The sequence below is a fragment of the Genypterus blacodes genome, unplaced genomic scaffold (assembly GCF_046128005.1).
Source record: "Genypterus blacodes isolate CSIRO-AG114 ecotype Tasmania unplaced genomic scaffold, CSIRO-AGI_Gbla_v1 ptg000438l_1, whole genome shotgun sequence".
Classification (NCBI taxonomy): domain Eukaryota; kingdom Metazoa; phylum Chordata; class Actinopteri; order Ophidiiformes; family Ophidiidae; genus Genypterus; species Genypterus blacodes.
The window spans coordinates 2,424,364-2,436,097 of record NW_027467208.1 but is presented as its reverse complement, the minus strand read 5'-3'; the positions used below and the strand labels follow the sequence as shown (position 1 = coordinate 2,436,097).

Sequence of the window (11,734 nt, the reverse complement as noted above, 5' to 3'; positions counted from 1 at the left end):
GAACTTCCTCCATCCATCCCATCCCAGCAAATAAACACACTACAATATTATACAATATAATGTGGTTCAACCTGCATAAGTGTCTTTGCTGTGGGTGAATGAATGGAGAATAATTATGGATATAGAAAGAGTAATAAAACACTCATAGCCACAGAAACATCATGAACCGCACTTTGGGGAGCCCGGAGGTAGAGATTAACAGTGTGTGTGCGCGTGTGAGAGAGAGAGAGAGAGAGAGTGTGTGTGTATGAGTGTGTGTGTGTGTGTGTGTGTGTGTGTGTGTGTGTGTGTGTGTGTGTGTGTGTGTGTGTGTGTGTGTGTGTGTGTGTGTGGTTGCCCACAGTGGTGTGCTGCAGTCCGCTCTCCGCCGTGGCTGAGTAAACTATATGGACATTAGCGGGCGCAGCGGCGCAACCACCGAGCCGGAGTGGATTCAAGCGGCGTGCGTGTTGACGGGCGCTCGGTGAGACGAGCCGGGAAACTACAAAGTCACAAGCTCCGGCGTGTGCAGGTCGCAAAAGTCCGTCGAAGCGGTTCGCGGCTGGGAAAACGGCCGAGTGAAAGGTTCCTGGTTGAACTCGGCGGTGCCGCGCATTGTCAGGCGGGGGAGAGAGAGGAGAGCTCGGCGGGAATGGCTTCATCTCCGTGCGGCAACAGTAACTTCGATTCCGGTCTGGAAATCAAAACCCGGTCGGTGGAGCAGACGCTTATTCCTTTAGTATCGCAGGTGAGTGGCGACGATCGCACTTTTTTTTTACGTTCTTACAGCTGCTTTGGCTTCACAACAACAACAGTAGGCAACTTTAATCCCCGCACAGTGTCGCGTTAGAATAGTTTGGTTTCTGTGTTATTACTGCGTTTCCCCCGTGTTGTGCGTAAAGCCGACACATGTGTTGTGGGGACTTTAGTGAAGAGTTCAGAGCATTCATTATGCAGAGTCTGGGGGGTCGGTGGTGGGCTGTGATCGGGGATCTGATACTACATCAGAGCTCATCCTAACTTTTAATAGCGAAGACACGCAAAGATGTTAACATGAGAGCACAGCTTGGATTTGTTGTTGGGCAGAAGTTGTTACAGAATTACGTAACTGCTGCGCTCCTGCACTGGCGAGGTAAGAATGAAACCTCATGCACAACCTGAAGCATCCACATGCTCCCCCATTTGTATTGTTACTGAGACCCCCCCCCCCCCCCTCGGTGTTCCTGGTGGTCCTGGAAGGGTGTGAAAGTTTCCTGCTTTCCCTTTTCCGACTTCCACTTCCTTGATTGGGCTGAACAGAGGCCTTTAAACTTAGAAAAGATGAAAGATCCAGCAAAGTCCGGACTCTCCTTCTTCTTCTGTCCATTTTTAGCAACAACAGCAGACAATTCAGTTGACAAAGCCTCTGTTGTACCCAGCACGTCACATGGGGACTCGGAGGTGGGCTTGGTGTCTTGAATAGGGCGATGGCCAGCAGCCTTATAAATGCTAATATGGCCTTGTTGTTCAGGCAGCAGAGGGGGCAGAGACCTGTAGTGGCCTGTTGTCCTCTCTGACAGACAGTGGAGGAGAGAGGCAGCACATTGGTGAGGTTAAAGGATGAAAGGATGCATTATGCAAAAATGCACCCTAAACAATCCATACTTGTGTGTTATTCAATGTCATCCAATGCTGGAACGAACTTGTGCACCCGACAGTGTGAGGACCAGAGAAGAATGACAGATGTGTGTGACGTAGAAACGGTATTGAAATATATTACCGTCGGTCTCAAGGCCGATATTTCTCAAACTTTCTTCATTCCTCGGTTCTGTGTCCCCATAGCAACGGAGCTCCGCAGTGGTGAATGAAAAGCTTTCAAGGACTTCTCCATACGTAATATCTGGATGTTGTGATTGTGATGTCACTCACTGCTCACTGCTGCAGCCCTGCCACTTCATTCACTATGGTTACATGCACATACATAATTCAGTTTCTGACGCTATAATAGACGTGTTGATGTGATTGAGGTGTTAAGCTTCTGAGTAACTTGATGTCCTAAATTATTCATGCATGAGTTACTTGGTAACCGCGTTAATGTTTAGCTGGACGTGTGGTAGCTTAACTAATATGAACATTAGAGGAAAAGGAAGACACGGCAGCGGGAACCCAATCAGCCTGTTAACGCTTTAGTGACACTGCTGTGGGGCTCCGATTGCAGCGCTGGGACGACTCAGTCGAGGCGTTAATGTGTGTTAATAATCACAGTACAGCCTCGCTCTTGTGATTGTGATTGAATTATCAGGGTGGACTGTAAACACATTGATCCATCCAGCCCGAGTCTGAACACCGCACGGCTGAGCTGCGAGGCTTGAGGAGGTTTCTGTGTTTGTGTTTTGTGCGTTTGCCTCTGCGTTGTAAGGGTTGTTAGATAGATATCAAGGAGGAAATGAAAAAGCAGTGTCAGTGTAAAATGTCCGCGATTCGGAAGCGTGTTGTGGACTTCTTATATTACACACTCCTCTCCTCTCCTGCGATGACGCTGATCTCCTCGGGCCTCTGTTATCAGCTTCACTCCCAACAGGGTGTAATTATAGGCCTGGGAGACTCCTGGGCCTGCACTACACACACACACACACACACTCACACACACCAGTCCCACCCACCTCCTGTCTGTCCTGCTTGTATGTTCACCTGTCTTATTGACTCCTTCTATGTGTGTCTGAGTGTCGGCTGCAGTTCCGTCTTTTTGTTTGACCGCATAAACCCTGTTTTTATGTAATTTGCCCACCTGGTTGCAACTCCACCTCTTTCGAGAAACACAGCCCCTTTTCTCTTTACTGTCTTGTCTCTGTGCCAGTGTAGATGCCTCGCAGGAGTAATGACCGGCTGCTGTGATGGTCAGAAATGTAATGGGCGCCACACAGAGAGACGGGGAAGCTAAATGAACGTGTCTGTTATTGTGTTGACCTATCTGTGATGCGGCCCACAGCCAGCAAGAAGGCAATTAGCCCTGATCTGGCTCCTCTCTCCTGCTGACGTGGTCACTGTTACTGAAGTGGTGATTAGTGAAATAATAGTTCCGGTGGGTCAAAACACGTCAGGACCGTCTGGGCGCGGCCATGGTGGTCCCGAGGTTGACGAGGCGTGAGGTTGTTGTTTTGTGGCAAAGCCCTGTGGGAAGGGAAAAGGAGGGAGTAGGCAATACCTGAGACTTTGATCAGATCGGCAAACGCTTAAGCGCTCCTGACGCGTGGCTATCGTGATTACACAGCTGTGCCGGTGCCGTTGCTTTCTGCCAGGCTCAGTCTGGAGTTTCTTGAAAGATTTTCTGCTATAATTGGGCCTGGAGAATCTAATCTCTGTCCAAGTTTGTTAGCGTTGATTGTGTCTCTGCTCGCAGGGGTTCTGTGGTTGCTTCAGAAGCGCTAAAAAGCACGTGGGTAAAAAATAACAACCTTTTCTCACATTAAACAAAATGCTGACACAAACATTTACTGACTCTTCATTTAACAACTCTGCAAGCACTGACATTGCTCACATCCTCATCTCTCTTTCTGGGAAATAGTGGAAAAGGAGTTTGGTGGAGATATGAGGTAGGGGTCCCGTTAATGCTGCTGTCCCGTCGGTGGCCTGACATGACAAACGTCCAGGGAGTGAAGCTGTTTTTTATACTCAGACAGAGAAGCATTAGTGTCGCCACGAGCCCTAACAGATCTGCTTCCTGCTGCCATATGATGATAATGAAGACAAATGGCTCTCTGGCTTGAAGGTGAAACCACACGGGGATTACAGTGTACAGCAACCAGGCACGTGCACACACACACACGCACTCGCATACAAAAATATACATTTACCATCTTGGAAAAGGACAAAATAAGCCTTTATTATGTGTGTGTTTGACAGAGGTGGGTGGGGGATTCCAGGCTGGTTTATGTGTCTGTGTATCTGCGTACTTTTGTACTTTGGTATGTGCGACTGTTTGCTCATGGGCGACAGAAACTAAATGAGTTTCTGGTGCTTGTGTTTGAAGTTTCGTGGGTCCCCTGCATTGTTGTGTGTGTGTTTTGCGGCCATAACATGCAGCAGCTCCAGCAGGATTGTGGCCTTAAATACATCCGTTCATTCATTTACTCGCTTACACATTGCTTCATCAAATATTCATCTATGTCCTACTTAAGCATGAGAGGATTGGGAGTGTTAATGATTTAGTGATCTGCTTCAGCACTGGTTCAGTCCTAAGTTAGGTTCTCTACCATGGTCCAAGAACGGCCCCAGAAAATCGACATCACTGATTGGTTGGACCGTCTGTATGTTTACATGTCCTGCAAACTTTGATTATTTTATTTCAAGCTCCTCGCTCAGTGGTAGGTAGAAAGAAGCGGCACTTGCCCGCCTTGCATCATCAAGTGGAAATTGGATGCAATGCCACTGAACTCCCCCGCATTCTAGTCAAGGGGTTGCACATTCAAATGATCTCCTTTGCTGATTCCACCCACCGCTACCCTCCTATTCTAGTCTTTTATTCTATTTTTGGTGTCTTAACACAGACAACCACACACACACACACATGTGGCAGCTTTACAAAGCTAGTGTTTCACCCTCATCCTCCCTCTCACGCTCTTCCCACCACTGCTATCAAGGGAGTCGTAACAAATCACGGTTCTCTTTAAGTGCTGATAAAAGGGTCTGTCTCAGATGTCGATCCGCTGACCTCTCTGCGGCTAATATACTTCCAGATGAGAAATGTGTGTTTGTTTGAGGGTGTAAATGCATGTGTGTGCCAGAATCCTCCAAATAGCCGTGTCTAAAGGGATCAGTCACCTGGAAAGAACAGAAGACTTGACTTAATGGCGCGAAAGGTATCTCACCCTCGCCACTGAAGTTCTCTGAAGGCTGTAGGTAATGCTGATAACTGCTCTTAATTGTGATAGGGAAAGCTTGTGACCCGACAAAGAAGTATAGCTGTAGCCCTGGAGGTTGATAAAATATTGATTAAACGTTCCTCCCATTATCAGAGAGCCTCAGAATAGCATTAGCACTGCTCTCAGTGCTCCAGTCTCCCATTCTGTTTCAACTAAAAACAAAAGGCAGTTTTAGGTCATGTTGTCTGGAAAGCACCTGCCTACATAGTAAACTTGCAAACTGCATTTTAAATTTTCAGCAATGTGAGGAGATGTGAACAAGCCTTCACTGACAAATGGCTAGATGAAGAATTGGAATAAGGTAGTGCAAGCAAAAGTCTTTTTCCTGTTGTACATGGCAGTCATCAAAGGGCGAGAACCAATAAAGTGTGACACGTGGATGGTGTGTATCGGAGCTTAGCGGCGACCAGGCTTAAGTCCTGACATTTGCTTCTATATATCCCATGACCAAGATAACTGAGAATCTTCTTCCTTACTTATCCGTCACCTTTGTACAACACAATAACTCTCTGTGTAGCTAAAAGAACAGCGTTCAGTGATCTTCCAAGGCTCAAGTGGCTTTATTACAACTTAGGTTTCATGTTAAATATCAAGTGGCAGCCTGGCCCGTCACCAGCTTGTGTTTATATACTTAATTTATGGTGATGGGATAGCAATGAAGTGTCTGGTAAGTGTCAGCACACAGTAAGAGATCTCTATCAGCCGTGATGTGGTGTTTTGCAACGTTGGATATCATTGAGAGCGCCCCATGGATTGAAACAGATACACATCCACAAACGCTGACAAGGACATTGCTAACATTAATAAAGACTGCACTGTCACACGCAGAGAACTGGCAACATGTGGGGGAACAGCTCACAAGCGCTACTCGTCAGCCCCGCACAGCTTCACACGTCACCACAACGGATGCAGGGCGAAACCTTGTGAAGATTTAAAGATGGACAGAAACACGAGATGCTGTGCAATGTGTGGTCAGCTTTGACAGAAAACAATGACAAGACAGCCAGCTTACTGTAATTATGCTACCATGCTCTCTCCCATTCCTGTCATGGTTTGTCACAGAGTTATCACAGTCGCATCTTTACAAAACTGCAACCTGGACAACTGCAGACAAACAGATCTGTGTTTGGCAGGCATCTATTTGTATCCTATCATTTCTGCGTTATACATTCTTGGCTCTGGCTTCAGAACATGACATTGACGAGGACAGTTGTTGCCAACATTAACTTCAGGCCCCACCAAAGGTCCCCAGGATACTCCAGACAAAGTAGAACTTGCACGGTAGAAACCTGTCTTGACGGGTCTTTCTGTGTTTTCTGTGCAGGGTCCAAAAATCACACGACCGGTTAGCGGTTAGACTTCTGCTTTCACTTCGGTTCATTAAGTACTTCCTCTTTTGTTCTGTCGAAATGTCCAAATTGCATTTATGGAAAACTCCTCAGCCTCCTTCAAAGTCAGTAGCAGTAGTACCCAACCATGGTCACTGAGTATACCTTACACATGTTTTCCTAGTCTCCCTGCTCTACACATACCTGATAAGTTAGAACTAGGTGTTGATTAGCCAAACACACCAGATTTGCCTAATCAGTTGTGGGTAAAGCAGTGAGACGTGGGAAAATGCAGTGCCATGACCACTCAACACTCAGTGTTTGGGAACCACTGGATTAGAGGACCATCGGCTTTTCCGTTGCCTTGTCCTGTCCTGTCCTGTCCTGTTGAAACATACTGAGGCCTCCCCAAATGGCTAAGATTTCATTTACTGTGCTCAAAATTGTAATTTCCTTTCCTAGCAGAATCACCATTTCATGGATTCGGGGACATTCCTATGAGAGATAAAGGTAGTGAAACTGCTGAAATCCCCTAAGAGCCACGGAGAACATTCTCATATCTGTTATGTCACTGACACAAAGTGTTGGTAAATACGGTTGGCTGCAGCTAGATTTGGTGAAAAGTAATTGCCCAACGATTTCCATTTGTAGCTCACAATACAGGATTATCTGACCCACATCCGGTGGCTTTCCAAGTCAACATGTTTGTTCTTCCTTCTGCCACAGTCCTCTTCTTCAGTCTAGCTCGTATGTGTTAATTGCTTTCTTCAAACGTCTTTCAACTTCTCCCCTCTTGATAATGAGTTCTCTCAAAGAGATTAGGTTTGACGTGACAGAACAAAGAAAGTGTGAAGGACAGAGGGAGGCCAGACAACCTCACTAAATTTGAACAGTCAGAAAAGGACAATCACAAGGTTTGCTGTGTTTTGAGTTTCTTTGTGTTGTACAACTTTTGTACTTGATATTTTATTTCTGGAGGATTTCTGTTATTGTTGACCAAACGGCTCAGTCATCCAAAGTTGTATCGCTGCTACAGTTATGACCTTGTGCTCAGGTATCCGTTTGTTTTTATGGTTAAAAAACTGGTGAAGTAAACATTTCAGGTATTTTAAGGACAAAGAAACACTGGAATTCCTGACTTTGTTATGTGATTTCAGTTTTGCTGTGAGGTGTCAGTGAGATATTGTTACACCTTGTTTGTATGCCTGCCATCCTGCCTCTCTCGCTCCAATTTCCTATTCTTTTTTCCTGTCACATACTTCACTTTTTGCTCTTTCTTCAGCCTTATGTTCACTTCTCCTGATTTCTTTTCTCTCTTTAATCTCTGCCGCTCTAAAGAGTCCACCGTCCCTGTATCACCCCATTAACTATGCAGAATACTGAAACCTAGCCAGAGGGTAAAGGTAGTTCACAGACCTGAAAAGCTCAAGAAGTCTGTAGTCTCAGGATGTTGTCTCTCAGTCTAGTAAGCACAGTATATTAATTGCAGCATTGAAAAGTATTGATTGTTTGTGATAGACTAGACGTGAGATGCTTACAGATATACTCTCTGTGTCATTGCGTTTGGTTTTTTATTGAGGCTGAGGGACTTTGTTTATATTCTAACACACAGAGGATCTATTTTTGCCCCGAAGCATGAAGCGATGACAGCGTCTTCGTTGTCAGGACAGTGTGTGGGAGCCGTAGTCAGCATTCAGGGCACAGTATTGTTTAGCAAAATTTCTATACGGGTCTGAATAGCGGTACATTTTTCCCAGTACCTATCAGGTAACAGGGTAAGAAAGTATTTTCCCAGAGTAAAGGGTGGAACCACGTTTCACCACACCCAACAAATGTCACCATCTTTGGATTGAATATGTTTCATTCCATTAATTATCTGTCAAAGTTCCCTCTCGCAGGCTATTTACCCACGATTTTGTCACAAAAACAAAGGAAATTAGTTGAGGTCCCTATGTTGGCAGTTGTATCAGTTGTCCAAATTTTGTATTGATCTGTATCAGTAAATATCCAGTATTTTCTCCAACCAGATATTCTGGATATCATGGAAGTCCCTATCAGCATGGGGAAGGTGTTTGCCTCCTGTCAGTTTTTATGGGTGACTGGAGCCGGTGGGTGACAGCTGGGGGCCAGCCAGCCGAGAAACCCAGTCGTGTGTGTGTGTGTGTGTGTGTGTGTGTGTGTGTGTGTGTGTGTGTGTGTGTGTGTGTGTGTGTGTGTGAACACGCAAACTCTGCACACAGAGAGAGAGAGAGAGAGAGGGAGGGAGAGAGAGAGTGCCACCCCCTATAAATAAGTCATCATCCTCTAAAAATAACGTTCCGGATGTTCTGGAGCGTGTGTGTTATCTGAAGAAGTGACAGGGGGGTTTTAAGGTACAGATGACAGAAATATATTGTCCTGATTGGATGTGAGAGTTGACTGATTAGGATAATGGAGGTATTTATTATTGGGGGGTTTGTTATTCATGTCTTTACACTGAATCATTGTGTGTGTGTAGAGGCTCCAGGTTGAAGTAATCAATGGTGGGTGTAAATGGAGTCCTACCAGAACATGGCTAGTCCAAACACTCCAAAAACCCGGGTGTCATGTATTGAAAGCATGTTCCCCCACCCCCCTGAGAGTGTGTGTCAAGAGAAAGTGTATGACAAGACTCCATTATCCAGTCTGAAGTCAGGGGGGGTGCGGCATTCCTTTGAGGGCTCTTGTTACGGGCTTCCACTGTGTGTATCAGTGTCTGAATTTGTGTTATGTATTCTTTATAGGTGCATCAACACTGGGGTCAAAGGTCAAAGGCACAGTACCTGTACACACTTTGTACTGACTGGAATGCCCGAGTGGTTACCTCCCTCCCCTCCCTGAGGGCTTGAACTTCACCTCACTTCGTTCTCGCCACACTCATCAATGAATCATCCGGCTCCGGCGCCGGCGCTCAGGAGTCGTGGGTTTTGATGTCTGGCAGGACTTACCCTGATTTATTAATGTAATCGTTCACCTTTTCTAAACTTCCTTTCTTCTCAAATGTCAAAACTTCAGACTACACTCTCAGAAATACCTTCTTCCCTCTGGGCTGAGGTTTGTCTTTTTCGCCTCCCAGTTTCTGTTCTTCCACACCTGAGATCTTATCTTTCTATCTCCGCCTTTTCATCTGTGAAGAATTTTAAGAGGCTGAAAGGTGCAGACGGTGAAATCCAGGCGGTAGCTTGTTAGCAGCGTTTCAGCTCACTGTCAGGCTGTCCTGGAAGAGAAGGGCGTGTGCTTTTCCAGAGACACTTCTGACACTAGCTGAAAATCGAATAGATTTCAGCTTCAATAGTTCTCTCAACAACAACAAACCCCTTTCTTTGTCACTTTCGTCTTTTTATTTAACCAACGGCAGCCTTCTTTTACAGGCAGCGCCTTTGTGTCAGGTGCATGAGGTCAGGCGTCTCTAGCAGGCACTGCGCTGATTCATTTGCGGAACACAGAATCGCTGTGGGAAGCTGCCACCGAGCCCGGTTAAGCCACTTTCACACACTGTTCACCGCACACTATTATTTGTCCATTACTTGTAATTACGCATCACGATGACTGATGGAATGTTTTCGAGGCTGAGTTGGCAAGAGGTTAGGATTATCCTGGTGAGGACTTCATGTAATTACCCAGTCATTAAACACAGCTCAGTGTGAATGCAACCTGAGGGACAACTTGCCAAAGGCTGGGATGAAGTGTCCGTGTCTGCGGGGCATGTAAGGCGGGCTGCACGGTGCTGTCGGGCTATGCTGCATCCAAGGAAATTAGTCCGGGGCAAATTGTTGCTTTCTTTGAGCGGCGGCTGCTCGGTCCTTATCTCAGCCCAAAAAGCCGCTTTGAGGAGAGAAGGAGATGAGAGAATGTATTTGCAAGCAGAATTAGCCGCCAGCTGCTCAAGACAGTGATTACAATGCCTGTTCCAGCGCTCTCACACTCACTTTGACAGTGTGTGCCGCATAAAGGCATTTATCAATTGCTAGAAAGTATTTCCCAAAGGTGTTAACATGTCTTAAAGAAGGGTTTGTTGATAGACGCAAGTGTCCCAGCGGTCTTGGGTTGGACTGTGTGTTTTTTTCTGAACGACGGCCTGAAATGGATCTCTAAAGGGTTACATCATTCTCACGTCACGCCTCCTTTGGTTGTAGGCAGGTACTCATCAATCCTCGCTGGCAGCCGAGTAGATCTTGGCTGAGATAATTGGGAGGCAGAGTGAGGAATACAAGAGGGCCTCATCAGCAACATGTCTGCTTTACTCATGTGCTTTCATATCAAAGAAATCAAAGAGTAGGAGAATCACATTTTACCATCAGTCTGCAAAGGACAAAAGTAGAAACAATGCCTAATTTTTTGGGGGGGGGGGGTTCAGAATTACAAAGTTTGTTAAAATGCACTGACGACACACTAGACTGCATACGAAAGCCCCCACTGACATGTTTTTTATAAAAAGAATAATTGCACTGCAGAGCTGTGCGTCTCATTAACTTAGGAAAATGAAGTGTGTTGTCATTGCATATGCAAAGGCTTTCCTGAGGAGGAATCTCGTTAGGAAGTTTTGCTGCCAGCTGCCAAAGCCAATGGAGAGATTGGGGACCTCACATATAGATGTAGTATGTAATGTCTGACTTCTTTCTTCTGTGCTTTACCGCCTTTGTTAGATATCCTCGCCAAATTAAACAACCGCCACATCCTTGTAAAAGACTTCCCAGAGAGAGGCATGAATCAGACGTCCAGACGTCCCCTGTGAAACACCCGGGTGTTCTCAGTAACAAAGAGCCCAGTGTGGCTTAGAGAGATTTCTGACTGCATACGGTGTACATTTACAAGTGGGTAGACGTCTCATCTGCGTTGCCTGGCTCTCTGTGCCCGAGGTGGAACTTCTTCTCGACGCTGCTTTGTTTTTTGTGCTGATTACAACAAAAGAATCGGGCAGAAACAAAGCGTTTTTTTGGACACTGAAATTACAACTTTAATTTATTTTTTGTACCCCCCCATAAACATTCTGTGTTGTCAGTTTCCTGTCTTCTTTTGTCTGTCTTGCACTCGTTAAAGTCGGCATTAATTGGATCACACAAACTGAAATCCTGTTTACAAGACTGTAAATAGCTTGCTGGCACTCTAATTTCCATCTGCTATAAGCACATTTTCGTTCTTCACTGCGTCTGAAAAAGTTGTAGTACCCAAAGATTTAAGTGACACTTCAGCAATTTATTTACGTCCGTGTCTCCTCCTATAGATATGAATATGTTTAGTATCTCCTATATCATTTTGTTTTGTAAAATCACCCAAGGTTTCACTTCAAGACAATTAAAGTAACAGCTTCAGCATCACGTAAACACCATCATACTATTAACATCATCATAAACTGAAGTGTGCTTACTCCGAGAAACAGACCTGGGTTACACAACTGTAAATAGATTAACTCGTAAACGTCACAATCACAGTAAGCCCCCCTCCCATTATGCAACGTGTCATGTGTAACGTTCAAGTGCGTAGAACCTACGTGTGTCAAATCTTTCT

At 45.5% G+C, this 11,734-nt stretch overlaps 1 protein-coding gene across 1 annotated transcript in view; it reads left to right on the top strand.

The window, feature by feature from the left end:
* The first annotated feature begins 228 nt into the window (after window positions 1–228).
* Window positions 229–11,734, top strand: part of ctnnal1 (catenin (cadherin-associated protein), alpha-like 1) — a 38,122-nt gene continuing 26,616 nt past the window's right edge. Inside the window, exon 1 of the mRNA XM_076139437.1 lies at window positions 229–727. Within this exon, the coding sequence (XP_075995552.1) occupies window positions 632–727 (96 nt within the window). The 5' untranslated portion in view covers window positions 229–631. The remainder of the gene's footprint in view (window positions 728–11,734) is intronic.